The sequence below is a fragment of the Pogona vitticeps genome, chromosome 1 (assembly GCF_051106095.1).
Source record: "Pogona vitticeps strain Pit_001003342236 chromosome 1, PviZW2.1, whole genome shotgun sequence".
Classification (NCBI taxonomy): domain Eukaryota; kingdom Metazoa; phylum Chordata; class Lepidosauria; order Squamata; family Agamidae; genus Pogona; species Pogona vitticeps.
Window position 1 is genome coordinate 320,201,645 of NC_135783.1, and position 27,617 is coordinate 320,229,261.

The window sequence follows — 27,617 nt, forward strand, 5'->3', positions numbered from 1 at the left end:
GTTCCTGTAACAATGTGATCTTAGACACTTAAGATTCCATTTCTGATGTACTACAGATTTTTTTATCCTATTAGTTTGCTTTTACATTGTTTTGTTTTATGAGTTCACATTTCATTTTGTGTTTATTATGTCCACCTGAAGATCATAAATATGAAGTAATTTTACTCCAATAAGAATTTCTGCCTATGTAGTGAAGCTTGTTCAGCAGGAATTATGAGAGTGTATTTTAAAATATATTTATAAAATTTTAAAATATATTTATACAGGCATATTCCTTTTTCTTATGTGAGCTGTGTGAGAACCAGGAGCCATTGGTTGTATCCATATGTCCCTTATTGGCTGTTTGCATAGACCTTCAAATTCCCAAAATGTTTTTCAGCTTGCCTTTACAATCATAAGCATTCATTCTTTATGAATTGGGAAGCTAAAACATAAATTTCTTTAAGCATATTCGCTAAATTATTTTACAGAGAGGTTGAGTTTTACTGCTTTAAAAAAGAAAACAGCTCTTGTCAATTTCTGCAATCAGAATCAGGACAAGAAGCATAGCCCTCCTCATGCATATCTCATGGATCATCCAGAAGGAGGACTTTTAGCCTTCAGCTACTAATATACAGTGACATTCTAGGTATGAAGCAGAAGGACAGTGGTAATACTGCCCTTCTGTCAGTATTCTTTTACTCATGATGACTGATGACACACTTCTCACTTCTGCTGGCTTGCATGAACAAAGTTAGAAAAATTCACTGTTTGGGAAGAATTAAAATTAAAATATTCCACCCTCTGGGTGACCCATGAGACATGCATTCATCTCCACTGTCCAATTTTGTCTTCCTGGCTGACCAGCATAAACAAAAACTGTATTCTTAAAGCCATGGATAAAATATTAGCACCTAAAGGGTTTCAAGTGGTTAAAGGTACCTAGTTATTTCTGTCAGTCAGCTTTCATTCCTGGTGTTTTGCCCAGTTGAAAGATGGAGAATGAGAACGAGTCTTGTGTTTCTTGCCAAAAGCTTGGAACAAGCCAATCTTAGTAGCCAAAGATTGGTGGGGGATACCCAACAATGTTGTCATACATTTGACTATACCAGCTCTTCATCTGAGGTAGTGCAAGGTGTAAAATCAATGGCATCCTTGCAACTCAGTTTGGTTGCTTGGCTTGCCTGTGAGCTGGTTGCAATAGGAAACAAATCTTTTCTAGGTAAGCCTGAGAAGGTGAATGTGGAAATACATATAGAAATACAGGTGCCTTTGCAGTACTAAGCCATGCATAGTGATACTATTTTCTGCCTTTGATAGTCATACCTTTGTCTGTATGGCATGCTGACTTCCAAGTTTTATCTGTTTGCAAATACATGCTTCTCTGGCCTCATACATTGCTTCCTCCTGCAAGAGAGAGTGGAGCTAGGGAACTACTTTAGTGCTCCTGTTATCCTTCAGTTTCTCATTGTCACCTGCTTGGAAGAGCCTGGAGGCTGCTAAACATGCTGAAGTGGTTAGGTTTCCCACAGGCTTCTAGTGAAGCTGGGGGGAAAGCGTGGCTCCTGCCTGATGGGTTTTCAAAGTGAGCCGAATCTTTGAAGTTCTGTTTTAGCAGCTGCCAGGTATTTTTGCCTCAGCCCTGTGTAGTGTTTCAGAACCCAGCCTTTGTATGCTGCATTCTTCGCTGCACATGCCAGTATTTGTGGGTGTGGGGGAAGGGAAGAAAATAATTAGTCAAGAGTGTAAAAGGCTTTAACTTAGTCTTATATTGTTTAAATTTGTTTTGGCACAACCCATCTCTTGCTTCTTTTGCCTGTAATGTTCCTTTCACATGACTCATTCCAAATCTTTTTTAAAGTAACAGTTCTTAGGTCTTAGTGCCCTATAGTTGTGCAGCATAGATTTGTTAGTATGCCACTCTAATGTTTTACTCCCAAAGAGTGATGGTTTTTAAAATGTTAACCCTGAAATTCTTTGAAAGGAGATTCATCTTTCCTTATAGATGAGAAACAGTCTTAATTAAAGAAGAACATCTTGGTTTCCTGGCATTGCATGAGAGTTTTAAAAATTCTGAGGCTTGGCCTCCTGCCAAAAATACTTTCTGGGAAAGGCTGAGTACCGTATATTGTTGATACCTTAGGTTTTGTCTGACATAACTGTATTTTGGGAACCATATGAAAGCAACTTCCACCCTTCTTCTCTGTATTGGATTCAGCAAGGTTCACCTCTCACTTTCACTTTATCTTCATTTGCCTGTTTGTAGCAAAATATGCCAACTGTAGTCTTTCAGCTTAAGCCTGGTCTCCGCAATAAACTAGAGATAAGGTACAGTGGGGTCTTGACTTGAGAACTTAATCCGTATTGGAAGGCAGTTCTCAAGTCAAAAAGTTCTCAGGTCAAATCTGCATTTCCCATAGGAATGCATTGAAAACCATTTGATCCGTATCGGCTCTTTTCCGTCCATAGAAACCAATGGGAAGCTGCTATTCCGCCTTCGACCACTAGAGGGGTATATTTTGTTTCTTTTTTTCTTAGGTCAAGAAAGGTTCAGGGAAGGCAGGGAAAATACAGTCCAGGCAGTACAGGACCAGGCAGTCTGAAGACTGTCTCCCAATCCACTCTCTAAACGCTGGGAGGAGTGAGGAAGCAGACAGGCACCCTTTTCACTGGCCAACGTGTGTGTGTTTAGTCGTTTAGTTGTGTCCGACTCTTCGTGACCCCATGGACCAGAGCACGCCAGGCCCTCCTGTCTTCTACTGCCTCCCGGAGTTGTGTCAGGTTCATGTTGGTTGCTTCGCAGACACTGTCCAGCCATCTCATCCTCGGTCGTCCCCTTCTCCTCTTGCCATCACACCTTCCTAACATCAAGGTTTTTTCCAAGGACTCTTTTCTTCTCATGAGATGGCCAAAGTACTGGAGCCTCAGCTTCAGGATCTGTCCTTCAAGTGAGCATTCAGGGTTGATTTCCTTTAGAACTGATAGGTTTGTTCTCCTTGCAGTCCAGGGGATTCTCAAGAGCCTCCTCCAGCACCACAATTGAAAGGCATCAATTCTTCGGCGGTCTGCTTTCTTTATGGTCCAGCTCTCACTTCCATACATCACGACAGGAAAAACCATAGCTTTGACTATTCGGACTTTTGTTGGCAAGGTGATGTCTCTGCTTTTCAAGATGCTGTCAAGATTTGTCATCGCTTTCCTCCCAAGAAGAAGGCGTCTTTTAATTTCAGGGCTGCTGTCTCCATCTGCAGTGATCATGGAGCCCAGGAAGATAAAATTTGACACTGCCTCCATATCTTCCCCTTCTATTTCCCAGGAGGTGATGGGACCAGTAGCCATGATCTTAGTTTTTTTGATGTTGAGTTTCAGACCGTTTTTTGCACTCTCCTCTTTCACTCTCATTACAAGGTTCTTTAATTCCTCCTCACTTTCTGCCATCAGAGTGGTATCATCTGCATATCGGAGGTTGTTGATATTTCTTCCGGCAATCTTAATTCCGGCTTGGGTTTCTTCCAGTCCAGCCTTCCGCATGATGTATTCTGCATATAAGTTAAATAAGCTGGGGGACAATATACAGCCTTGTCGTACTCCTTTCCCAATTTTGAACCACTCAGTTGTTCCATGACCAGTTCTAACTGTTGCTTCCTGTCCCACATATAGGTTTCTCAGGAGACAGATAAAGTGGTCAGGCACTCCCATTTCTTTAAGAACTTGCCATAGTTTGCTGTGGTCCACACAGTCAAAGGCTTTCGCATAGTCAATGAAGCAGAAGTAGATATTTTTCTGGAACTCTCTGACTTTCTCCATAATCCAGCGCAAGTTAGCAATTTGGTCTCGAGTTCCTCTGCCTCTTCGGAATCCCGCTTGTACTTCTGGGAGTTCTCGGTCCACATACTGCTGAAGCCTACCTTGGAGGATTTTGAGCATAACCTTGCTAGCATGCGAAATGAGTGCAATTGTACGGTAGTTGGAGCATTCTTTGGCACTGCCTTTCTTTGGGATTGGGATGTAGACTGATCTTTTCCAATCCTCTGGCCACTGTTGAGTTTTCCAAACTTGCTGGCATATTGAATGTAGCACCTTAACAGCATCATCTTTCAAGATTTTAAATAGTTCAACTGGAATGCCATCACCTCCACTGGCCTTGTTGTTAGCCAGGCTTTCTAAGGCCCACTTGACTTCACTCTCCAGGATGTCTGGCTCAAGGTCAGCAACTACATTGTCTGGGTTGTCCAGGATATCCAAATCTTTCTGATATAATTCCTCTGTGTATTCTTGCCACCTCGTCTTGATGTCTTCTGCTTCTGTTAGGTCCTTCCCATTTTTGTCTTTTATCATGTTCATCTTTGCGCAAAATGTTCCTCTAATATGTCCAATTTTCCTGAACAGATCTCTGGTCTTTCCTTTTCTGTTATCTTCCTCTATTTCTTTGCATTGTTCATTTAAGAAGGCCCTCTTGTCTCTCCTTGCTATTCTTTGGAAGTCTGCATTCAAGTTTCTGTAACTTTCCCTATCTCCCTTGCATTTTGCTTCCCTTCTCCTCTCTGCTATTTCTAAGGCCTCGTTGGACAGCCACTGGCCAACAGTTAACTGAAAGTTCCAATTTTGTACTTTCCCTGCCTCCCACGTGGGTTTTTTTCAGTTCTTAACTCAAATCTAAGTATGTAAGTCAAGTCAATATTTTCCTATGAGAGCGGTTCTTAAGTCAAAATGTTCTTAACTCGAGCCGTTCTTAAGTCAAGACCCCACTGTAGTGATATAGTTTGCTACTACTGAAAGTCCAAGGCATGCAGTCACTTGTTTTCCATTGGGAAAACAATACACAATATTGTACTTGTCTGTGGTGTTCAGTATTGTTAGAAGTAACGCAAAGTATTAGAAATAACAGAGAATGAGACTTTTTTGCCTTCTATATTACAATATTGAATGAAGCTTGTGGTCCAGTACTTAAGAGGAGGGATATAACATCCCGGAAGTGTGGTGGAAGAGGGATATAGCTTAAGATTCCTTAAAGCCTGCTTGTGTAGATTGTGTCTTGTCAGTTAAGGATACCAAACTAGTACTGGAATTATCACGACTGTATAGGGTCTTGTATTCTGATAGGATGGTTGATGTGTCTAACAGTACATATCCAGGTTTTCAAGGATTCATTTAATGTGGCTGCACTCTGTTGTGATCCAAAATCTACTCTGTGAAAGCCTACTCTAGGAAGATCATACTTAGTACATTTAACTGGACCTTACATGATTATCTTCCAGTCAAGGCAAAAGCAAATTGTATATAGTACATGTGGCAACAGTTGGGGCGAGTCTCCTAACTAGTTTTACGGACCAGGGTCTACTCCACTCAGTTCAGTGGAGTTCGTGCCATGCACTTACAGGAGAGTTGTGTTCACGTTCTTGAAATGGTATGCTGTCGTTGTGCTTTGCATTTCTTTTAATACTTTGAATCTGGAGCTATAGAATTCACTGTCTTCAGAGGAACCACTTTCTTATGCTTAAGTGAAAGGAAAGGCAGCAGGGGCCCCTTCAGTCATGCTAATCTCATCACATGTATTTTTTATCATTAAAATGTTCCAGCAGGCTGGGCTCATGTGCAGGTGTAGAGCATGTGTAGAAGGCAGAACTACTTTCTGCTCAGTGCTTTTTACCATTTGGCTTTTTGCTAATTGAAGGAGAGGATGCTCTGTGTTCTGTGATTCTGCTAATCCAAATCACACAAAGAGGATAAGCATAGCTACTATTACTGCCTGTTCTCCACTGACCTGATGAGTAATGATGGGATGGAAGCGCTGAACTCCTTAACCAGACGGCCCCCTCACTTTTCCCTTGACTTAGTTCCCATATGTGTCCCCATTTGTCTTAGAAGCTTGATTTGAAAAGGAAAGAAAGATGAGAAGGAAAAACGAAGGCACTCAGTTGCCAAGTATTTCCAGCTCATAAAGACGCATTATAGTTCTCTTGGCAGACCTCCAGAGATGCTACTTTGGACTGAGTGAAAGCTCACTTTGCTAATAGCTAGGTACTTGACAACTGGTAACTTTTTAGTTCTTCTGAATGTGATAGTATGGGTAATATCAACTGAATACAGAAATAGTTTAATCTGTAAGTTTTCCTTACACAGTGTTTCACTTCTTTTGCTGTTTCAGTCCAGGGCATTCAGGTTTGCTAGAACATTGGTAGACATGTATCATGCATGGCAGCATTCCTGCTTTAGACCCCCGCATTCAGCTCTGGTCAGCTGCTCATAGCTAAACTTCTAGTAGCAATAGTATGTTAGGAGAATATTCTTCCAAAATGTGATGGCACCTTTCTTTGGTTCAAGAGGCATGGCAAAATTTCTTTTAAGAACATCTTCAAGAGGAAAAGACTAATACAGCATATTGCCAGTGAAATGGAGTCTTGCATTAAGCTCTGTTTGGGCTCATCTTTCTCTTATATTGATTTGCCTACTGGTGTATAAAATTACACATTAAATATGTCCCAAGAGAAGAAGGCAGATGGCTCCAATTCCAACTCCTGCTCCATATCATCACAGGGCCAGTAGAGTCATGGTATATCCTTGGAGAAAACAACACTTTGCAATGCTGTTCCAAATTTTTCTGAACCGATACAAAATTCCTTGGAGAGAAAAACAAAAACCAAAATCATGGTTTATGGGGCAGGCCCAGATTGAAGCATAAGCTATGTGAGGTAACAACCCATCATTATTGTTTGATATCTAGAGCTCAGTTATATGAGGGCATGCTGATATGTACTGAGCATTTCCCAGAAAAAATTGAGCTAGGAAGCTGGAACTGCCACACTATTCTACATATTCCTGCAGCTTCTTAAAAGTAAAGGTTCCCCTTGACATTTAGTCCAGTCATGTCCGACTCTAGGTCGCGGTGCTCATCCCTGTTTCCAAGCCATCGAGTCAGCGTTTGTCCAAACACAGTTTCTGTGGTCACGTGGCCAGTGCGACTAGACACAGAACGCCGTTACCTTCCCACCGTGGTGGTACCTGTTTACGTATCTACTTGCATTTACATGCTTTCAAACTGCTAGGTTGGCAAGAGCTGGGATAAGCAACGGAAGCTCACACCGTCGTGTGGATTTGATCTTACAACTGCTGGTCTTCTGACCCTGCAACACAGAGGTTTCTGTGGTTTAACCCACTGGTTCTTAACCTTGGGTTACTCAGGAGTTTTGGACTGCAACTCCCAGAAGCCTTCACCATCAACTGTGCTGGCTGGGGTTTCTGGGAGTTGCAGTTCAAAAACATCAGAGTAACAAAGGTTAAGAACCACTGGTTTAACCCACAGCGCCACCACATCCCTTAAGCTTCTTAAGTCCCTGCAAATAAAATTCTTCTGATTGCTGGTAGGCAGCATTAGTTGCCTCCAGAACACTCCCAAACCGTCATCCCTTTAGGTGTTTTTTTGAGTTTGGGGAACAGATAATAGTCGGAAGGAGCCAGGTCGGGAGAATGGGGTGGATGGGAATAACTTGAAAGCCTAAAGACCTCAGTTTTGCCATTGTTTCACCTGCAGTGTGTGACGAGGCATTGTCATGCAATAGGATGACACCTTTGGTGAGCTTTCCTCAATGTTTTTCCTTGATGTTTTGCTTCAACTTCGTCAATAAAGCACAGTAATATTTTGCATTGATGGTTGAACCCTTTTGGAGGTAGTCCACCAGAAGAACTCCCTTCTTATCCCAAAAAACTATTGCCATTTGCTTCTGCACCGACCTTTGCACTCGGAACTTCTTTGGCCTGGGGGAACCCCTGTGCCTCCATTCCTTAGACTGTTCCTTTGACTCAGGATCAGAACAGTTAGATCCATGTCTCATCACCAGTTACCAGTTTGCCCAGGAAATCTGACTCATTTCTTGCAAAATGTTCCAAAACAGCTGATGACGCTACATGTTTCGTCTTTTGTTTAGATGTCAAAAGTTTGGGGATCCACTCTGCTGCCAGCTTTCTCATTTCCAAGTCATTGTGGATAATGGCACCAACTTTCTCACGGGATATTGCCATGTCATGGATGGCATTCACATTTGTAGGTACAGAGACAAAAACAGGCCTTCCACTGGGTTTCTCACTTTCAACACCGAAATGGCCAGTTTTAAAATTGACAACCCAACATTTAACTGTTGCATATGAAGGGTCACTGTCACCCGTAGTTTGTGACATTTCATCATGGATCTGCTTTGCACATTTCCCTTGGAGAAACAGGAACTTGCTTATGGTCCTATGCTCTTTCACATTGAACTTTTCTGGAGGTGCCGCCATGTTCACTTTGGAATGGAAAATGAAAGATAAGTTAAAATCATAGGTAGTTGATTTTTGCACCATTAAATATAGGCAAATTGGCCCAAACACCCTGCAATTTATAGCTTCCTAGCTCAGGTTTTTTTTTCTGGGAAAGGCTCAATACTTATCAGCACCCTTTCGTACCATTGCCATGTTCCCACAATTGTTCTATAGTCTATTCAGTATTATGTCTCTGAATGAAAGTAAAGGACTAAAAGTTACTCTGGACCATTAGTGGCTAAAAAGCCTATCCAGGAAGAAGTGTTTTAGATTGGAAATGCTGGAATCCACCATTGTTTTCTATAAATAAACAATATTTCTTGGCATCCAACAACTTATTCAAATGCATGTCCATATTCATCTGAGAACTAGGCATAAGAATGATTTCTTTTCCTCCTACAATTGTTGTTTTTGGTACATGGTCCTGCTTTTAGGAACTAATATCAGCCTTAAAGAGTATTTGCCTTATTTCTGGTGTGGCGCATATAAGAACCATCTTTAGTCATAGCTGGAAAACATCTTAATTTGGTTGGTTTCTTGGGTAACATGTAGGCTCATGCTTTGGGATGGTAGAATACATGAGAGACCCCTAATTAGTTGTGATACTATGTATTGCCTTGGGTCCCTTTATTAGGAGAAAGACGGGGTCTTAATAAATAAGTTGATCAGCTAATTATGTTGCACCGGTTCTTTATTGCTTTTTTTAATGTTCTATTTTAATTTGATTTGCCAATCATGTCCTCCAATCTTTAATACCTCATTACACAACATGGATGTGAACACATGAAAAAGAACCTGTGATAGACCTAAATGTCAACTGCATCCCCACATTTTCTCTGTGTCCCCACATCTAGTCTCCTCTATCTATCCATGGTGGGCCCCAACAATGTCATCCACATCAAAGGCTCATTGACTTCTTGACTGCTGTTGTGATACTTTACCAGAAGTTTCCTTCTGCATGGAAGATATTGGATAATCACTGTGCTAGAGAATAAATGACATCAGAAATGGCAGTTTAAAAACCACCTTCATAATGTTTTAACCAGTCATTCTGCTACTGATCTGAAAGTAACTGTGTATAGAAATAGATTACAGAGGGGAGAGGGAAATGGTGAAGGTACATTTCATCTGCATATCACGGAGTATGTCAAAACATTTGAATCAGTTCCCAGCTTTGGCTCCCCGGATGTTCTTGGAGTAAAACTCCCTAAAGCCTTCAGCACTAGCTGTGCTGGCCTGGATTTCTAGGAGTTGCCATCCAAGACCATATGGGGACCCAAGGTTTAAATGAATGATCTCTCTCTCTCGCTCACTCGCTCGCTTTACATTACTTTACATTGACATCACATCTCTGTGATGTTAATATAATGTACACTCCCAAAGCTCACTTTGGGAGTGTACATTACTTTGAAATACCATTTTTGTTGGTTCCCCATCCCCACAATCTATACATTTACATAGACTTATGTCTAAATATTTCATTCCATGTGTCTGAGGACAGCAGATGGTAACCCACGAAAGTTTACAGTAAAATAAATCTGTTAGTTTTTAAGGTGCCATGATATTTTTTCCAATTTTTATTTTGTTTTATTTATGCCATATATACTTAGTTAACAAGGTTGCTTCCATTGGGCAGCCTTAGTTACTAGGAACATTGTGGATAGCAACATGTCCTGGGGAGGAGGGAAATTGGCCTAAATGCACCAACATTGCTCAGTCCTAATTTAGAACCACAGTAAAATGGTTGAGCAAATTTTACCCATGTTTTGTCTTAGTTGAGATTGGCGCATAGTATATAGTGGTAAATAAATTTGACAAAACTCCGGGAGGCAATGGAAGATAGGAGGGTCTGGCGTGCTCTGGTCCATGGGGTCACAAAGAGTCGGACATGACTAAATGACTAAACGAAACGATATAGTGATGAAGGTGATCTGATCTCTTGTTATATAATTGTTTGCTAGCAGCCATTCACATAATATGATGGGCAAAGGCAAGGAGGGCCTTTGGATGTCTGTCTATAGGCAGCCTTTACAGTGAAACTATAAGCTTTTAAAGCACAGCTTTTCTCATTACAGGGCCCTTGAGACTGATACCTTTGCCTGGGAAGGTGATGCAGAAAACAGCTTACACAATAAATTGACAGGAAGTCAACCAGTGCATCCAAAGGCCTCACCCAGTGCTGGCAGCTACCAACTGCATTTTGCCCTGCAGCAGCTTCAACAGCAGAAGCTTCAGTCTCGACAGCTTTTGGACCAGAGCCGAGCTCGGCACCAGGTGATTAAGATGATTGAGGCTTCCTTAGAAGATGTTTTATTGTTGGGTTGTGTACACAGGAAAGAGATTTTAATACAAAACAGAGCCAAATGCTACAGAAAGCAAACCCCAGGTCTTTCTATTTGCATCAGTCATGGAATTTTCCATAAATGTTTTTTGATTTGCACAGTAGGTTTCCTATCATACAAGATCTTGCAAACTCTGGGAGATTTTTGCAGTATTTTGTCAGGAGCTAAATAATTGGGGAGAAAGAGAAAAGGCTTGGCAGCAGCTAATTTGAACAAAAAAAAAGCAGCAATTGAGAACCATAAAAATATATACAGAAACTCACACTGCCTGATCACAAGCACTTTTTTTCGAAACCTTGTTGGAGGATGCTGCCTCTGAATCTTAAGGTTTTTTTCTTCACACAATGAGAACAACCTGATGGAAGAGGTGGTGATAATAAACACCAAGTTTTCTTTAGACTGTGCATTATAAAATTTACCTGGTGAAAGCTGTATCTTACATTCTGTAGCCATATGCTCTTGCATTTATATTATAAAGGTTTTTTTTCCATCCCAGAAAATTACCTTCGCTTCCAGTCTGATGATTTGTTTGGTAATAGTTTGGCTTGCTATTTGTAACCCTGAAGCCTGGTTACTGTATATACCACCAAAATGTCAGACTCTATCTTATATACTTTATATTAGTTTGACCATTTTTATAGTCTTCTTTCATTATTCAATTGAAATTCTTCATTTTGATTATTCTATGTTACATCTTGTAACCAGTCAATGCTAAATTCTGAAACAGTGGTTTCCATTTCAGTTGAAGGAATAGTTACCAAATAGACAAATGCAAAGCACTATTGATTTGCTCTTTCATTGACCATATATACACTTGAATTTAGTGGTGTGGGATTTTGTTTTTTATAGTATATTTTCTTGGTTTTCTAGGCATATTTTCTAAGTCTTTCTCACTTTAAATTGTGAGCGTGAGGAACAGAAGAAAGCCAAAAATTAACTCATGACATAGTTTCCTAATATATTCCGGAAACTTCTAGAAAAGTTCCCTTGTTCAGCTGCCCCTACTTGATTGTCAAGGTCTACTATGTACTGTCATTTCATTTGCACTTCTTTCTATCTTAGCCAAGGAGGAATAGTAGGCACATTTTTAATCTCTATCCAAAGGGCCCCACATGTATACTGCTCAGCTCAAGGTAGCCCTGTAAGCAAAGCTGTGTCTATGAGGGGTTTGAAGGGGGCCGTGCTGCTTGGCTGATTCCTCTTCTAATTGCCGACATTGAGATGATGTTGTTCTTGGCTTGAGGCAAAGCCATTACTCAGGAGTTTCTGTTAAAGTGATTCTTTGTTAAACCTCTGCTTGCATCCCCCACGTTCCCTCCCCTTCTCCCTCAGAGCACAGCCATTCAGAGTTGCAGTTACAGAGATCCTCGCCATGCCGCAGGCTTAGGCAGTACTGAAGTTTCCATTATTGAAGAAAGAGGGTTTAATGCAGAGGTGCTCGCTGTACACCAAAGATCAGTTTGGTTAAACATAAGATTAGTATGAGTTAAATAAGCAAAGAATTATAAATGGGCCATTCTTGCCCTCTGCAAGGAGCAGATTTGCTGTAACCTTCTGCCTGCTGACACCAGGCATTAAAACAAACAAAAGTCTTTCTAGCCAATGTTATTACCTGTTCATTATTTGTGTGCAATTTTAAGTTTCAAAAGTTACTAAACAATGGCGTAAGTCATGACCATATAAAACAGATTAAGGCAATAACAGTTTGCTTTTTATTGGGTTTTAACAAGACAAGAGTTCAAGTTACCCCACAATCTTGCCCCCTCCCCCAACCATATTTAAACTGGAGTGACTAACTTTCTAGGTTTGTTGTGAGGATGAATACGTTCGCAAATCAAATTTTTTTAAAGCAAATCCTATACAATTATTAAAAATATTATGTTCTATATTAATGGCAGGCAAGATTTTACCTGAATTAAGTATACATTATATGTTTCTAGCTTTTCATTTTTGTTGACATTCAGTGCATATTTATGGTATGTTCCGATGCTCCATTAGCTACTGAGGCACAGTGATTGTCTAGTGTTGTAGTTCCTTAATTCTTGAGTGTCGAACTGTCTATGCTGTGTGTCATAAACAAAACTCATTATGTTCTTGGAAAATGATGGCTCTTAGTTTTTCTTTGTATTTTAAGTATTTCAGGTAAAGCACAAATGAAAAACCATAATTTCCTGTTATAAGAATATGCTTGCACACTCTTCTGTTCTTCCTTTGCATGTGTATTTTGGAACAAAAAGCAGTTTCTGGATACTTCCAATTGCACAAAATTTGTGGTTTGACTAAAATACAGTTGGTTAGAATAAATTAGAATCAAACCATGGTGTTTGGTTTGTTCCTCTCTTGTGTTTGGATTTATCAGGAAACCAGTACCTTTCAGAAACATAGGAATCTGCCTTATACTGAGCACAATCCTGTCTGCATAGTTACATAAGTTACATACAGGGACCTGAAATAATTAATTTAAACAAATTGAAAACTTCCTATCCCTTGCTTCATGTTCTGAGCATGCCTAGGGGTCCCTTTTGCCCCAAAGAAGCCTTTGAGAGCCTTGGACCAGGGTAGAGGAGCTTTTAATAGTAAAAAAAAAAATCACTCCTGGATTGTCATGATGGTCCCAATCCCACCAACACTGATCCAGTAGTGATTGTTTCTCTTAAGGGCTCCCCCCTCCACCACACGAGGCTTCAAAAAGCGCTGGGAGCCTTGGGACCTGAAAGACGAGGACAGAAAGCTTTCAATTTGTTTCAATTTGATATTTCCAGACTTGGATCCAGTTTATGCCGGCATAATTATCCCAACAAGATATTGCCCAGTGGGTCAGACCATTGATCCATCTAGCCCAGTTATCTGGAAGTGCCTCTCCAGCTTCAAGATTTGAAGTGGGATTCTTTGCAAAATCATTAAAGAAGCATGTTCAAGATTATTTAAGTTCTCCAAGTGACAAGTGGAAGATTTAATTTTTGTTTCCTCACTTACAGAACAGCAAGTTCACAAACTCACAATTTTCCATGGTGTGTTCTCATAGAGAGAATCTTTGGTTTTCCATTCTGTCTGAACTGGGGCACAAACTTGTCACATATCTTCTTCCCTACATGACTTCCCCTGTCCACTGTTGTGTGTATGTATTGCTATCCTCTCATGATAATGTTCACAGCCCCATGCTTACTGGTATTTATTGATCTCTTGTGCTAATAGTGACTCCTCGGTTTAATTAGTATACTGGTTTCTTAATTAGCATTCAAAAACTGAAAACGTATTAGAATTGCTACTCTGCCTTCACAGTTTTTTGCTCTGTATCATTCCCTCTTAGTCTGTAAATCTTTTAGAGAATAATCAGATATCAGGAGAAATGCCATGTCTGGCTCAAATGGTTAATGGCTCCTTTTACTGTTTTGAATAATAGTTACATAGGATCTTCTATCCCCACACTTTCTAGTCATTTTTGATCTGATTTTCCTTAAGTGTTTATTAATTTTGCCCTCTTTTGCGTGACTAGTCCTGGATGCTTTACATTTGCCATTTTCAGGGTCTTTGTGGCTCACAGTGCCATAACTTATTTTGGAAATGACTTTAGTTATCCACACAGAAAAAAATCATGCCAGGAATGTATTTAATGTATTTTTAGTGTAACAGCTGAGAAGAAGGAATGAGAGCCGACTTCTGTGGCTCATAGTTGGGAACTTCTGGCTCGGTCCTTCTGTCCTGCCCTCCCACTCCCCTTCCTTTTTTCCTTCAGTCTGTATTTCTTCCTTGCAAATCAGTGTCCCTCAAAGAGGAGTTTTGTGCAATTTGAGTTCTGTACAGAGCTTAGGATATAAATCTTTAAAGGCAATAGCAGTAGTTTTACTTTTCAGTAGAAACTGGCATTTATTTCTATTCTCCAGACAAGGACTATTGGAGAGTATGCCCCCTATACTGCCAGTAGACATATTTTAAATACTCACTTACTGCTTGCTCTAACAAGTTCTCTGCAACAGGGTGATTCATTGTGTACTGCACTCAGGTCAGGATTGCTTCTGGCTCTTAGATTACTTGGGATGTTTCTGCATTAGGATCACCCCTGTTGTAGAAAAAGAGTTGTACCTCAGTGGCAGAGCACATTGTTGAATCCCTGGGCTTGGTGCCTGCATGTAGGGCTGGAAAATTCCTTTGTAAAACCCTAAAGCAGGAGTAGACAAACATCAGATGCCCTCCGCCCTCAGAATATGTTTACAGCCCTCCACATACTCCTCTTTTCCTGAGATGATGAGGGTGAGTTGCAGCTCCTGGAAATGTCCACAATGGCAACTCAGTTCTTGGATATCTTACAAGCACTCTTCACAACATTTCAATATTAAAGAATGCTCATTTTTCAAAACTAGAAGTGTGTTTCCAGCCATTTCCTGTTTCGTTTTTTCTTACTTTTTGTTATTTTGTTAGTTTGTTTGGCCACTACAAGGTCTCTGAGACATAAAATTGGTCTTCACATCTCCCAGAGTTTGTCTTCCCTGCTGTGGAAAGTTGTTGCTACTCACTGTAGATGATATTGAGCCAAATGGACTAGAGACTTCATTATTTTTTTTAGTTATTTATTTGATTTATACCCCGCCCATCTGGTCTATACGACCACTCTAGGCGGCTTACAACATAACATAAGCATTAAAACCAAGAATAGTACATAAAACATCCAATAGGAAATTACAATACAAAATGAAGAGGAAATAAATAAGAGAGTGAGAAAATAAAATCAAGTACTGACAGGAGGGAAGGCTTGAATGTACAACCATGTTTTTAATTGGCTTTTAAAAGTACCCAGTATATTCCTTTATTTTTCTGTATTTTTTTCCTCCAGCAATTCCTTTACTGATTGTGAATATCTTGTCTGTACAGTACTTATTTCTTCAGGGTATTTTTAACTACTTGTGCTAGTTTAGTGGTTTAGACATCTGGCTGCAGAGCCAGAGGTTGGGAGTTCAGTTCCTCATTGTGCCTCCTTGACAGGCATATGAACATGTTCCATATGCGTTGTTTCCGACACATTTTTGGTATCACCTGGCAAGACAAAGTTCCCAATGGAATAGTTCTAGAATGAGCTGGAATTTTTAGCATATATACATTACTGAAACAGCGACGTCTACTTTGGCTCAGGCATGTTCTGAGAATGGGTGATGGTCGGATTCAAAGAGATCTCCTGTATGGTGAATTAGTGCAGGGAAATCACCCCAGAGGGAGACCACAGCTGCAATACAAGGATATCTGTAAGCGGGATCTGAAGGCTTTAGGAATGGACCTCAACAGATGGGAAACCCTGACATCTGAGCGTTCAACCTGGAGGCAGGCATTGCATCATGGCCTCTTCCAATTTGAAGAGACACTTTTTCAGCAGGCTTAGGCAAAGAGGCAGTCCCAAAACCAGCAAAAGCAGGGAGCTGGACAGGGGACAGATTGTATTTTTCTTCAGTGTGGAAGGGATTGTCACTCTCAAATTGGCCTTCTCAGCCACACTAGATGCTGTTCCAAGACCTTCATACAGAGCATGTTACCATAGTCTCTTGAGACTGAAGGATGCCTACTACTATTGGCCTTCTCAGCCACACTAGACACTGTTCCAAGATCTCTACTCGGAGCATGTTATTATAGTTTCTCAAGACTGAAGTGGTCTACAGAATCCTAGAGGTGAACTGTCAGGTGACTCAGTAGCTGCCATATCTGCTGCCCCCTAATTGCAGGCTATAGAAGCAGAAACCAGTCTTTCCTCGTTGGGAGACTAGTTTGCTCCTACATCTCTCATGCTGCTCTGTACATGAGTCCTCAGGTTGTATTGGTACCTGGGGGAAATGTACAAATGATGAACAGCAGCTCAAGTAAAGCAGGTGTCATAGCAGCTGTTGAGAAAGTTCCCATAGGAAAAGGGTAAGTCTATTTATGCTGTTGAGGTACTTAATTCTGGACCTTCTGTAGTGTAATAACTTTTCAGTGGAAGCCACATACTGTACAGTATCTTTGAGCATATGAAGCAACTCAGAGACCCTTGTGAGGTCTGAAAGGTAAAGTTTAAAACATAGAAGTATACATAGAAGATTAAAAGTTTCAGTAGCCACTAAAGTTATCATGACAGAAATGTGAACAGATTCTTATTGTAACCATTTACAGCAAATGTGCAACATTTGATCCTCAAGGCATTTTTGTGCCCTCCCCAAGGTCACAACAGAACCACCCCAAGTCTCATTTTGGAGGCAAAAAACACCTCTGGGCACAACTGGGCACTTAACTGCCAGATCCACACACACACACCCCAATTCCATTTTCAGTGATTTCCAGAAACAATACAGCCCAATACAGTGGGGACTAGACAAAGGAATTTGGCACGCAAGCCCATTCAGATTTCCCATCCCTCATTTAGAAACACAAGAATATAAAGAACTATATTGAAATATGAACATATGATCTACTGCAGGATCGTGTATCCACAGCAATTAACTGTGAGAAGGCCACAAATGGGGTATGATAGTTGTAGCATTCTTCCATGATCCCAGTCATGGCATTTGCTTCTTTTTACAGTTTGTGCACAGAGTTAATATTTCCATTGAAATTTTCACGACATGTTTTTTTAGCCCTGTAAAATATACAGGAATCTGGTATTTTCTCCAGAACCTTACACAAGACGTTTCATCATCTTTTGATGGCACCTCCCCTTGCAGCATGTAGACAACTTTAGTAGTTACATTTCACTGCACTCTCCTAACTCTGACCACCTGTATCTAGAAGCCACTACAATGGTGCCTCGCTTAACGAGCACACCGTATAACGATTAAATCGCATAGCGATCCGTTTTTTCGGATCGCTAATGCGATCGCACAACGTTGTTCCAATAGGGAAAAATTCGCTTTGCGAAGACCGGTAAGCATTTCGCTTACCGATCTTCGCAAAACGACCCCCGCCGATCAGCTGTTCGGCGGCCAAAATGGCCGCCGGAAGCCGGGAAATGGCCTAAAATGGCCACGCGCAGCGTTTTCGCGCCCTCGTTAAGCGAGGCGAGGGCGCGAAAATGGCTGCCGGCCATCCTGAAGCTTCACTGAACGGTGAGTATTTGGCCTATTTGGCACGCATTAAACGATGTTTAATGCGTTCCAATGGAAATCGCTGCCCCGTTCAGCGATGCTTCAGCATAGCGAAGGTTAATCCGGAACGGATTAACCTCGCTATGCGAGGCACCACTGTATTAGGTATGTCTTAGCTGATGCTGCAAAGATCCATCTTCTGTTATTAGGCCTAGCCACTCCCTTATATTTCTCCCCTAATTGCACAGCACAGATTTAGGACTGATCTGTTCACAAGTCCTTAACATCTTCTAAATTAAGGAACCCCACAAAGCACAACAATTTCTTGAAAGCAAATGAACAACTGTTAGTAATCGAGGCCGTAATGTTCATTACTTGTTCAACATCCACTTAAGTCCTAGTAATGTTTTCTATGGAATGAAATTGCTCAGCAAAGAAATGACCAAGCAACACTTTAGACTCTGAGACTAGAAGCTATGGAGTATACATCCACTTCACGGATTGCTGCCTTGTCATGGTGAAGGGGCTTGAGTAATTCAGAGAAGCTATGGGCTTGGCCATGCAGGGACACCCAAGACGGACAGGCCATAGTGGAGAGTTCTAACTAAACATGATCCACCTGGAGCAGGAACTGGCAAGCCACTCCAGTATCTTTGCCAAGAAACTCCATGGACAGAAAAAGAGGCTAAAAGATATGACGCTGGAAGATTACCCCCTCAGGTTGGAAAGCGTCCAACATGCTACACGCATCCCTGGAGTTGCTAGCTGTCATAAAGGTGCTCAAAGCCTTTCTTCCTCTTGTGCAAGGCAGAGCGATTCAGTTGGTCACGGACAACACTACAACCATGTTCTATGTGAACAAGCAAGGAGGGACGAAATCGAAGTCTCTTCTTCTCTCAATACATCTCTGGGAGTGGTGCTACCAAGAACACATTTATCCTGTGGCCATACATATTTCTACCACAGACAATCAAGTGGCGGACGAGTTGAGTCATCGATCATCCCAGAATCACGAATGGGAATTGGACCTAACTGTATTCCACACACTATGCTGCAGATGGGGGAAACCCTCCATCAATATGTTTGCCACTTCAAACAACATAAAGTGTCAGAGATATGCGTCCCGTGCAGGCAGAGGCCAGGTATCCTTGGGAGATGCCTTCATGATCCTCTGGAACAAAGGCCTCCTTTACCTGTTCCCTCCAATATCCATCATTCAGAGGACTCTCGTCAGAACTCTTCAGATGAGAGCAGAGGCAATTCTGATCGCACCCTGGTGGCCGAGACAGCCATGGTTCTCTCTCCTACTTCAGTCTGCAGTAGACAAAATAAAGCTCCCCCTTGTTCCACACCTGATCACCCAAGACTTGGGGTCGATCTTTCACCCGGACGTGGAGGCCCTCCACTTGACTGCGTGGAGGATATCCCATCAATAAAAGAGGTCATCGACAAGGCTAGGAAACCATCACCTAGTTGTCTTTATGACCACAAATGGCGAGGCTTCCTGAAATTCACCAAGGAGCGAAACTTGCAACCCTCGCCAGTAGCGTTCTCCACGCTATTAATGTACCTTCGACATCTCTTTGATTTGGGACTTATTAAGTCTACATTCAAGGTCTACACGTCAGCCATTGTAGCCTTCCAACCACAAGGCTTTGAATCAGCTAAATGGTTTTCCCATCCTACGTTGAAGGCCTTCTTCAAGGGCCTTTCAAATATGAGACTACTTGTGAAGAAACCCCTACCACAATGGTCTTTGCAGCTTGTGCTTCATTCCCTTACTCGCCCTCCTTTTGAGCCTATGGCTACTTGTGACATGAAGCTACTGTCATTCAAGACTCTATTTCTAGTGGTCATTACTTCCACTCAGAGAGCTAGTGAGCTAGGTGCTCTTCGTGTAGACTCTCCATACCTTCAGTTCTTTAAAGACAAAGTGGTTATGCATCCTGATGTTTCCTTTTTCCCTAAAGTCGTTTCAGAGTTCCATGTTAATCAGCCTTTATTGCTACCTACTCTGTTCCCCAATCCAGTTTCAGATGTCGAGCGCATGCTCCATTGTTTAGATGTTTGACATGCATTGTCTTTTTATGTTACAAGAACCAAAGACTTTAGAAAGGTTCAAAGACTCTTTATTTGCTTCTATGGTGCACGCAAGGGATCTGCTGCCTCATCATCTACCCTATCCAGATGGCTGGTCTCCACCATTTCCCTAGCCTATGAATTACAGAACAAGACTCTCCCTGAAGGTCTTTGAACTCATTCCACTAGAGCTGTTGCCACATCCACGGCCCTGCTGTGAGGAGTTGACATCCCTGACATCTGCAGAGCAGCTACCTGGTCCAATGTGTCAACTTTCATCACACATTACAAACTGGACCTACGGGCCAAGAATGAGGCTAAGTTTGGGAGAGCGGTGCTGACATCGATCCTGCAGTGACGGCCCACCTGCCTGTGAGTTAGCTTGATAGTCACCCACTAGTGTGGATTCATAGAGACCACGTTGAAGAAGGACAGGTTACTTCAAGTGGATCTCTATGAATACACACATCCCGCCCAGCCTCCCCACAAGTCCGTCACTGTTGAGTGGGTTCCAACTCTCTCTATGTAGCAGGCATATGGAACTGGGGATTTTGGCGGGAGGAGCGTGCGCAATACAGGGCAACCTAAACTTTGTTACTTTTCCCTACAGCTCTAGAAGATTCCGAGAGGTCCAGCGCAGGCACTGTTTAACCCACTAGTATGTATTCATAGAGATCCACTTGAAGAACCATGTTTTCAGGTAAGTTTTCCAGTAATGATGTATGGAAGTGAGAGCTGGACTGTAAAGAAGGCTGACTGCTGAAGAATTGATGCTTTTGAATTGTGGGGCTGGAGGAGACTCTTGAGAGTCCCCTGGACTGCAAAGAAATCAGTCTTATCCGTTCTGAAGGAAATGAACCCTGAGTGCTCACTGGAAGGACAGATCCTAAAGCTGAGTCTCCAGTACTTTGGCCATTTCATGAGAAGAGAAGACTCCCTGGAAAATACCTTGATGTTAGGAAAGTATGAAGGCAAGAGTAGAAGGGGACAACAGATGACGAGATGGTTGGACAGTGTCATTGAAGCTACCAACATGAATGTGACCAAACTCCGGGAGGCCGTGGAAGACAGGAGGGCCCGGCATGCTCTGGTCCATGGGGTCACGAAGAGTTGGGCACAACTTAACGACTAAACAACAACATGGAGTATACAAGAGTTTTTGGTCCCTGTAAATCTGTGGAAATATATCTCTGTGCAGCATTCTGAGTCTTTACCAAAGTGGTGTTGGCCCTTTGTAGTACATCTCACGATGCAAAAATACAGATCTTCCCTGTTTGGACATATTTTTCTCTAACCACCTTTGAAACAGAAAAAGAGGCTGGATAGTCAAACCTCACTGTCCTTCTCACAGAGACATGGCTTCTTCACCAACATCAATCTCAGTGTAAAGCTAATCTATCTGGTTGTGGTCCTGGATACAGTAAGACATGCCGCCTTCAAAGGAAACAGATTTTATATATGTTTTACACAAGGGTCGTATGACAATAACCTGCCTGTTCAAACAGGATTTTAATAACTGTTTTAACATTGTGAACTGCCTTGGGTTCCCTTACTGTGAGAAAGTAGGCTAGAAACCAGGCCTCATAATGCCACATTTTTTTTAGATCCAGTCACATCTCAAGGATGGCAGAACTGGCAACATAACAGTCAATGCATATATTTGTGAACAAATCCAAAGAGGAAGTACATGATCCTCAACTTTACCTAATGAAGAAAGTAGGCAAAACAGGTGCAGGTCTACGTAGTGCAGTGTTTTGTGAAGAGTGTCTTAAATGAATTTAGATATACCATTCGCCCAGGATTATTTAGAATGTTCTAGTTGCGAAATTGATATTTATTCAACATTTCATTCTGTTTCCATATGTCTGATGAAGTCGACGTATGCACGAAAGCTTAAGTTGCCACATGTTTTTGCCTGTGTTTTCTTTTGTTTCTTTGGATTTTGCCTGACTAACATGGTTGCCTCCTCCAAAACTACATCTAGATGTGAGGGTTCAGGTTTTACCTCCTCGGTGTTCAACTGAGACTCTGAAGACATTTCTGTTATAAAATCATAACTAGTTTTTATTGGAATACTTAACCATAAATCTTGTTGCTTTATTGTAGCGTCTGCCTTCTCTCTCGTCGCCAATGGGTCTGGCGAGGGCATCCAAACGTCTTTAACAAAGGGGTTATTGACCAACTCGTCCCAAGGTCCCCTCAAAAACAGATTACTGTCTTCCAAATCACCAGTCTCTATCTCCAGGTTTAGAAGTGGGGTGGTCTCATCGTCTTGTACCTCTGCCCTGTAGACGTCCTCCTCTCCTTGTAGAGGGGTCCAGGGCCGGTTAAGTAGCCCTTCTTCTGGGTTACCTCTAAACACCATACCTAGCGCTCTCTTTCCTCTCTAGACTGTTTCTTTCTCCTCCCTGAGCCGTCTGTGCCACTCTCTGGCCTCCGACTCTCCCCAATAGGAAGGATGTTGTGGTAGATCCCTTCTTCTCCGGTAATCAGCTTCCTCGTGAGGAACCCGCACCTTCTCCCATTTTCCGGTCCATGGGTTTTCTACCCAAATAATCTCCCAGCCCCCCCCCCCGGTGTCAAGTCAATCTGTCCTTTTATATCTCCCATTCCCACCTCTATGATGGACCTCCCCCTTTCCTCTCTTCCCACCAATTCACTACCCGTCTTGTGTGGCCACTGTCATTTTCAAAAGTTCATGCTCCAACTCCCGGGTGTCAACTCCCTGCTGTTTAGTCTCGATGGGCGGTGTAGGCGGGTTTGTCTGTGCCTCTTGCTCTCTTTTGAGGGAGGATGACAGTTGGGTGAGAGCCTTTAGACTCTCGCCTCTCATCTCACACTGGAATACAATATCACTTAGTGTCACTCTGAATGGTCTTGCAATACTCAGTCCTTCCAGTTTCTTGTCTGTAGGTTCTGGAGCAACTGATTAACTACTTGCTACTTGAGAGAATGCAAGTTTATCCAGGCTGTTTTCAAGATTTTTGTTTCCACTGTCAGTGGATACAAACACTTTGGAAGAACTGCATTCCTCAGGACTCCATCATCGTCGTCGTCGTCATCATCATCATCATCATCATCATCATCATCATCACTATTATTGTTGCTGTTACTATTTTTATTGTTGTTGTTGTTGTTGTTGTTGTTATCATTAGCATTATTATTAGCAACAACAAAGAGACCCAGGGCAGCTCACAGCATTAAAATTCACACAATTAAAACACGTTAAATATTAAAAGACAAATTAAACAATATATGATTTAAAATAAAATTAAAAGATTAAAACATAGAAACGATTAAAATTATGTGCTAAAATGGGGTTCAGGCATTCAGTTGTAATTGTTTGTGTATTTTTATGTATGTATTTTATGTATTTCTTTCCATAGACCTTATTCTCATTATGAGTAATCCACGAGACCAGGAGAACCTTCACAGACATAATCCTTGGGGCTGCACATTGGCCATGATGACAATAGTTTCTAAGACTATTTAGCCTGCCAATACCCAACCTTGGTCCCTGCCCATCACTTCCTAGGGGCTCACTTCTATGTAGACTTCTTCCATTTAATAATTGGTGGCTAAAGTGCACTGAATAATAAAAGCCAAAACACTTGTAAAGGTTTAAAATAAAGAAATAAATGTACTCAAGTTTTCTAGAAAGAACTCCACAAACTGAATTTGTAGTGCTGTATAGAAGACTGTCTTCATCCAAGTTTCAGCTAGTGGTAAGGTCCTTTCTTCTGACAGATTCCACAGAGTTCTGGAGGTCTGCCAACTGGCAAGAGGTTGAGTACTAACAAAATCAAAAGACTAGTTACATCCAGTTGAATCCTGGTTTACAAAGGGAAATATTCTGTCTCATTCTAAGCCCAACAGAATATATTCCTGTTGGTGTGATCCTCTTTAATCTTTCAAGTGTTTACTATTTCCTTACTTTGAATTTATATTGAACTTTGATGGGAGTCAGTTTAGTCCTCTTGCCATCTGCCTTACAAAGCTGCTTACTTCCCAAATGATATTAGTGGACATAGTATTGGGTTGGTAAATTAGGAGCTCTCTAAACAGAGTCTCAGTTTTGTGTCAACCATAGTTCCATGATGATGATACACACTGATTGCTTATGTGTTCCCAAAGTTAATACAGTGGGGTCTTGACTTAAGAACGGCTCGAGTTAAGAACATTTTGACTTAAGAACCACTCTCACAGGAAAATATTGACTTGACTTACATACTTAGATTTGAGTTAAGAACTGAAAAAAAACACGTGGGAGGCAGGGAAAGTGCAAAATGTGAACTTTCAGTTAATTGTTGGCCAGTGAAAAGGGTGCCTGTCTACTTCCTCGCTCCTCCCAGCCTTTAGAGAGTGGATTGGGAGACAGTCTTCGGACTGCCTGGTACTGTACTGCCTGGACTGTATTTTCCTGCCTTCCCTGAACCTTTCTTGACCTAAGAAGAAAAGAAACAAAATATACCCCTCTAGTGGTTGAAGGTGGAATTGCAGCTTCCCATTAGTTTGTATGGACGGAAAAGAGCAGATACGGATCAAATGGTTTTCAATGCATTCCTATGGGAAATGCAGATTTGACCTGAGAACTTTTTGACTTGAGAACCGCCTTCCAATACGGATTAAGTTCTCAAGTCAAGACCCCACTGTACACTTTGTCACCTATCCTTGGAGATTTCCCTGCCATCTTTTTATCCCAGAATTCTTTGTCCTTGGAAGAGAGCCTGCAAAAATTGGATGTGAAGGGTGGGCAAAATGCTCCTCTTCAGATAATGTTGGATAGCAGCTTCCATAATTCCTTACCATTAGTTATGATGGGAGTCATAGTCTATAAAATCTGGAGGGCTGCACTTTGTCCAACCCCACTTAAATAGAATGGCAGCGTGCAGGAGTTTAGCTCTGTTTGCTTCTTTTGACCCTAAGGCTCTGCATGGTAAGTTGTCTAAATTTTCCATTACTTGAATGTTTGATGGAATGCGTAGGTTTGGATTATCAAACTCTAGGAAACAATACGCTTTAGGGGATGATGCCTGACTGCTTACAGGGGTGGTGCCAACTGCTTCAGCTCTTTTTAAAGGAGACTTCCTAAATTTTGACATTTGTAAAGCATCTTTATGGGCTTAAATACAGATGTTTATTAAACACTACTTCTGCAGAAACAACATTTGGGTACAGAATATATATTAGTTGATTAGAATGCTAGGTCTTGTAGCCTATTTGCTGGACTATTACATCCCAAGGTGATACTTCCAAGGAAAATAGAAATTTAATTACTACAAATTTCTTTTCTTAGGGCCCCATGGAGAGCATTCCATCCACCAACTTGGACCAGGGCTCAGGGAATTTATTTTTCAATGGGGAAAGGAGTCAGGGATTACAACTTTTGTCATTGCTACATATGCGGGGAAGAATTTGGGGGCTCATGATTCCAGATTCCTCCTCCTGTCTCATTCTCCCCTCTCCTGCCTTAGATTTTGATACTCTTGTGAATAGACAAGTCAAGTCTAAACTTGTATGTCAATTGGCCTAATTCTTTCTGTTTCTTGCCTGGAGCAGGTGGCTGAGGCTTTCCTACCTCTGTTGTATTAGTTTGGTTTGGCAGGGCAGCGCAGCTCCTTCCTCTGAAGTGACAGTTGGCTGTGCCTGCATGCTTCAGAGGTGGGGTGATCCCTCAAGACTCTGAGAACAAGAAATCACGGTTAGAATCTTCTTCAAGGTTCATAGCTTTTATCTACATTGAGCTTCTTTTGCCATAATAAAGCATGAAATTGCAAGAAGGCATCTCTTGCCATCTTAGATGCCAACTAATAATCATGTAACAGAGCTAATTCTAGGATTGGGGCTCATAACCTTGCTTAGGACTACCTACTTGGAGGTGTTCGGGCATCTACAGAAACCTTCACCTCGTTATTTCTAAGCAGCAGGATATTGAGCAGTGTTGACTTGATGGTCTGATAAGCCTCTTCCATCTCCATTCTGTGATTCTCTGATCTAGTACTTCAGTCATTTCCATGTACGGTGATTTATCCGTATCCCTTCTTTTTTGACCCTAAACTGTGATTGACAATGATTTGTTCTAGTTGTACTTTAAGACAAAAAGTGGCAGCTTGCTTTCTATAGTAGGAGGGTCAAAATGCAAGTGTGTTATTGGCTTGGAATACACAGATAATTTTGTTCCTTTTAATGTGATCAAGTGGGAAATGTCCTGCTAAAGCATTTGGTTCTTTTTCTGCTGTTCAGATATTGTACTTTTGGTTCATGGTGCTTAATTACACTAAAAAGTGTTTTGAACTTTTCTTTTCCTATAACCATGTGATATAGTCTGAATTTATTTATTTGTTCATGGACATTGCATGAGTATTAATAGTGGTGCTATTGTGCAGAAATGCAAGTGAAAACTGTTTTTCTGTATTTGTTATTCTATTATTCTGGACTGGACACTTGGCAGCGAGAGGCCCACCAATATGTTTTAAATCATATGGAAAGGGGGAGAGGTTCATTCTAGCCCAGGGTGTGGGGTGGAGGAAAGTGTCTTTTATTGGCTAAAGGCCATACTACCAATTTAAATTAGCCATTGGCCATACTTTAGAACATACATACATATGCATGCATCCTTCACTCCTAGGCATTCATACATACATACAGTACTTGTTTTGGTGCGTAACCTTGCCCCTTTCCCTTCATTTGTCTGCACTCACTCATTCTCATATACACATGTATGTTCAGCATTAATCTGTTTTCTGTTTGTGTGTAAAGAATCTCAAAGAAGAATGTTTCTTGCAAATAACAGAGAGACATTACATTATTTGTAAACTATTATAAATACCTGGCTGGCACCATTCAAAATGAATCTAGAGCTTGTCTAAAAATATTCGTCCATATAGATAGGTAGGGAGCGATGGAACATATCTGAAGTACACCAGATGTATGAAGTGCTTTGATTTAGCCACCATTTATATAGCTTTGAGTTCCAGTGTTAGAGTCTTGACAGTCAAGACCTTATGTGTGCTGCTGCTCAAATTTTGGATACATTATCATTCAAGTAAAATAATATTTTACACAACAGAGATTATGGCGCTCCTTATATATTACATGATTTCTAAATTCTTGAAATGTTTGATGCCCTGCCATGCGGCTCAGCAGCCAACCATACCAAAGCAGATCTGTCAATTGGATTTTTACCCTGCCCTCCCTTCTCATAGTGCTCAGGGCAGCATGTGCAGTTCACTTCATTGTCTTTGAAAAAGAAGAAGATAAAATAATCCATGAAGAAGTAATCCCATAGTTTTGATTTCTTTTACAAAGTGGAAGAAAAAGTGAGTTTGTAGATGAACTGGTGGTGGTTGTCATGATCTGATGCAATATAATAGAACAAATACTAAAACTGGGTAAATCAGTTGAATCAGTGGGAAATTCTGTCTGGCTGATCAGGAAGATCATGTGTTCACATGAAATCCTATTTAATATCTATAGTCTCTGTGCATTTTGTTTATCTGAATAGTTAGCCATGGAGTGCTTCCAAAGCTATTTTGTCTAGAAAATAGCGTCATCAGTCTAGCCCTAAAGCAACTTAATATAAGTTGGAAAGATTTGTGTTAAAGATGAGACCGTTCATGTTGCAAATTTTCCTACTCACTCAAATTTATTCAGAAACTCTATTTTTTTTCTTCAGATGCATTCACTGGTATTTTCTTTGGTGCACCCAGGGTAGAGTAGTAGATAGACTCAGGAGACCTAGCTTAAAATCCCAATTCGGCCACAGAAACTCACTGGTGATGGGGTGGGACTGGTAAAACCGTTCCTTCAGTATCTCACTTATCTTGAAAGTCCTATTCAGATCACTGTAAGTCAGTTCTGACTTAATGCCACGTAACACATG

The 27,617-nt window shown here is 41.3% G+C and overlaps 1 protein-coding gene across 14 annotated transcripts in view; it reads left to right on the forward strand.

The window, feature by feature from the left end:
- Window positions 1–27,617, forward strand: part of TTLL5 (tubulin tyrosine ligase like 5) — a 209,563-nt gene that overhangs the window by 157,548 nt on the left and 24,398 nt on the right. For 13 of the 14 annotated variants that reach the window (XM_020793842.3, XM_020793848.3, XM_020793847.3 and 10 more), the window contains one exon: window positions 10,350–10,548. The exons of the other annotated variant lie outside the window; for it this stretch is intronic. In XM_020793842.3, the coding sequence (XP_020649501.3) occupies window positions 10,350–10,548 (199 nt within the window). The remainder of the gene's footprint in view (window positions 1–10,349; window positions 10,549–27,617) is intronic. 14 annotated transcript variants of the gene reach the window in all.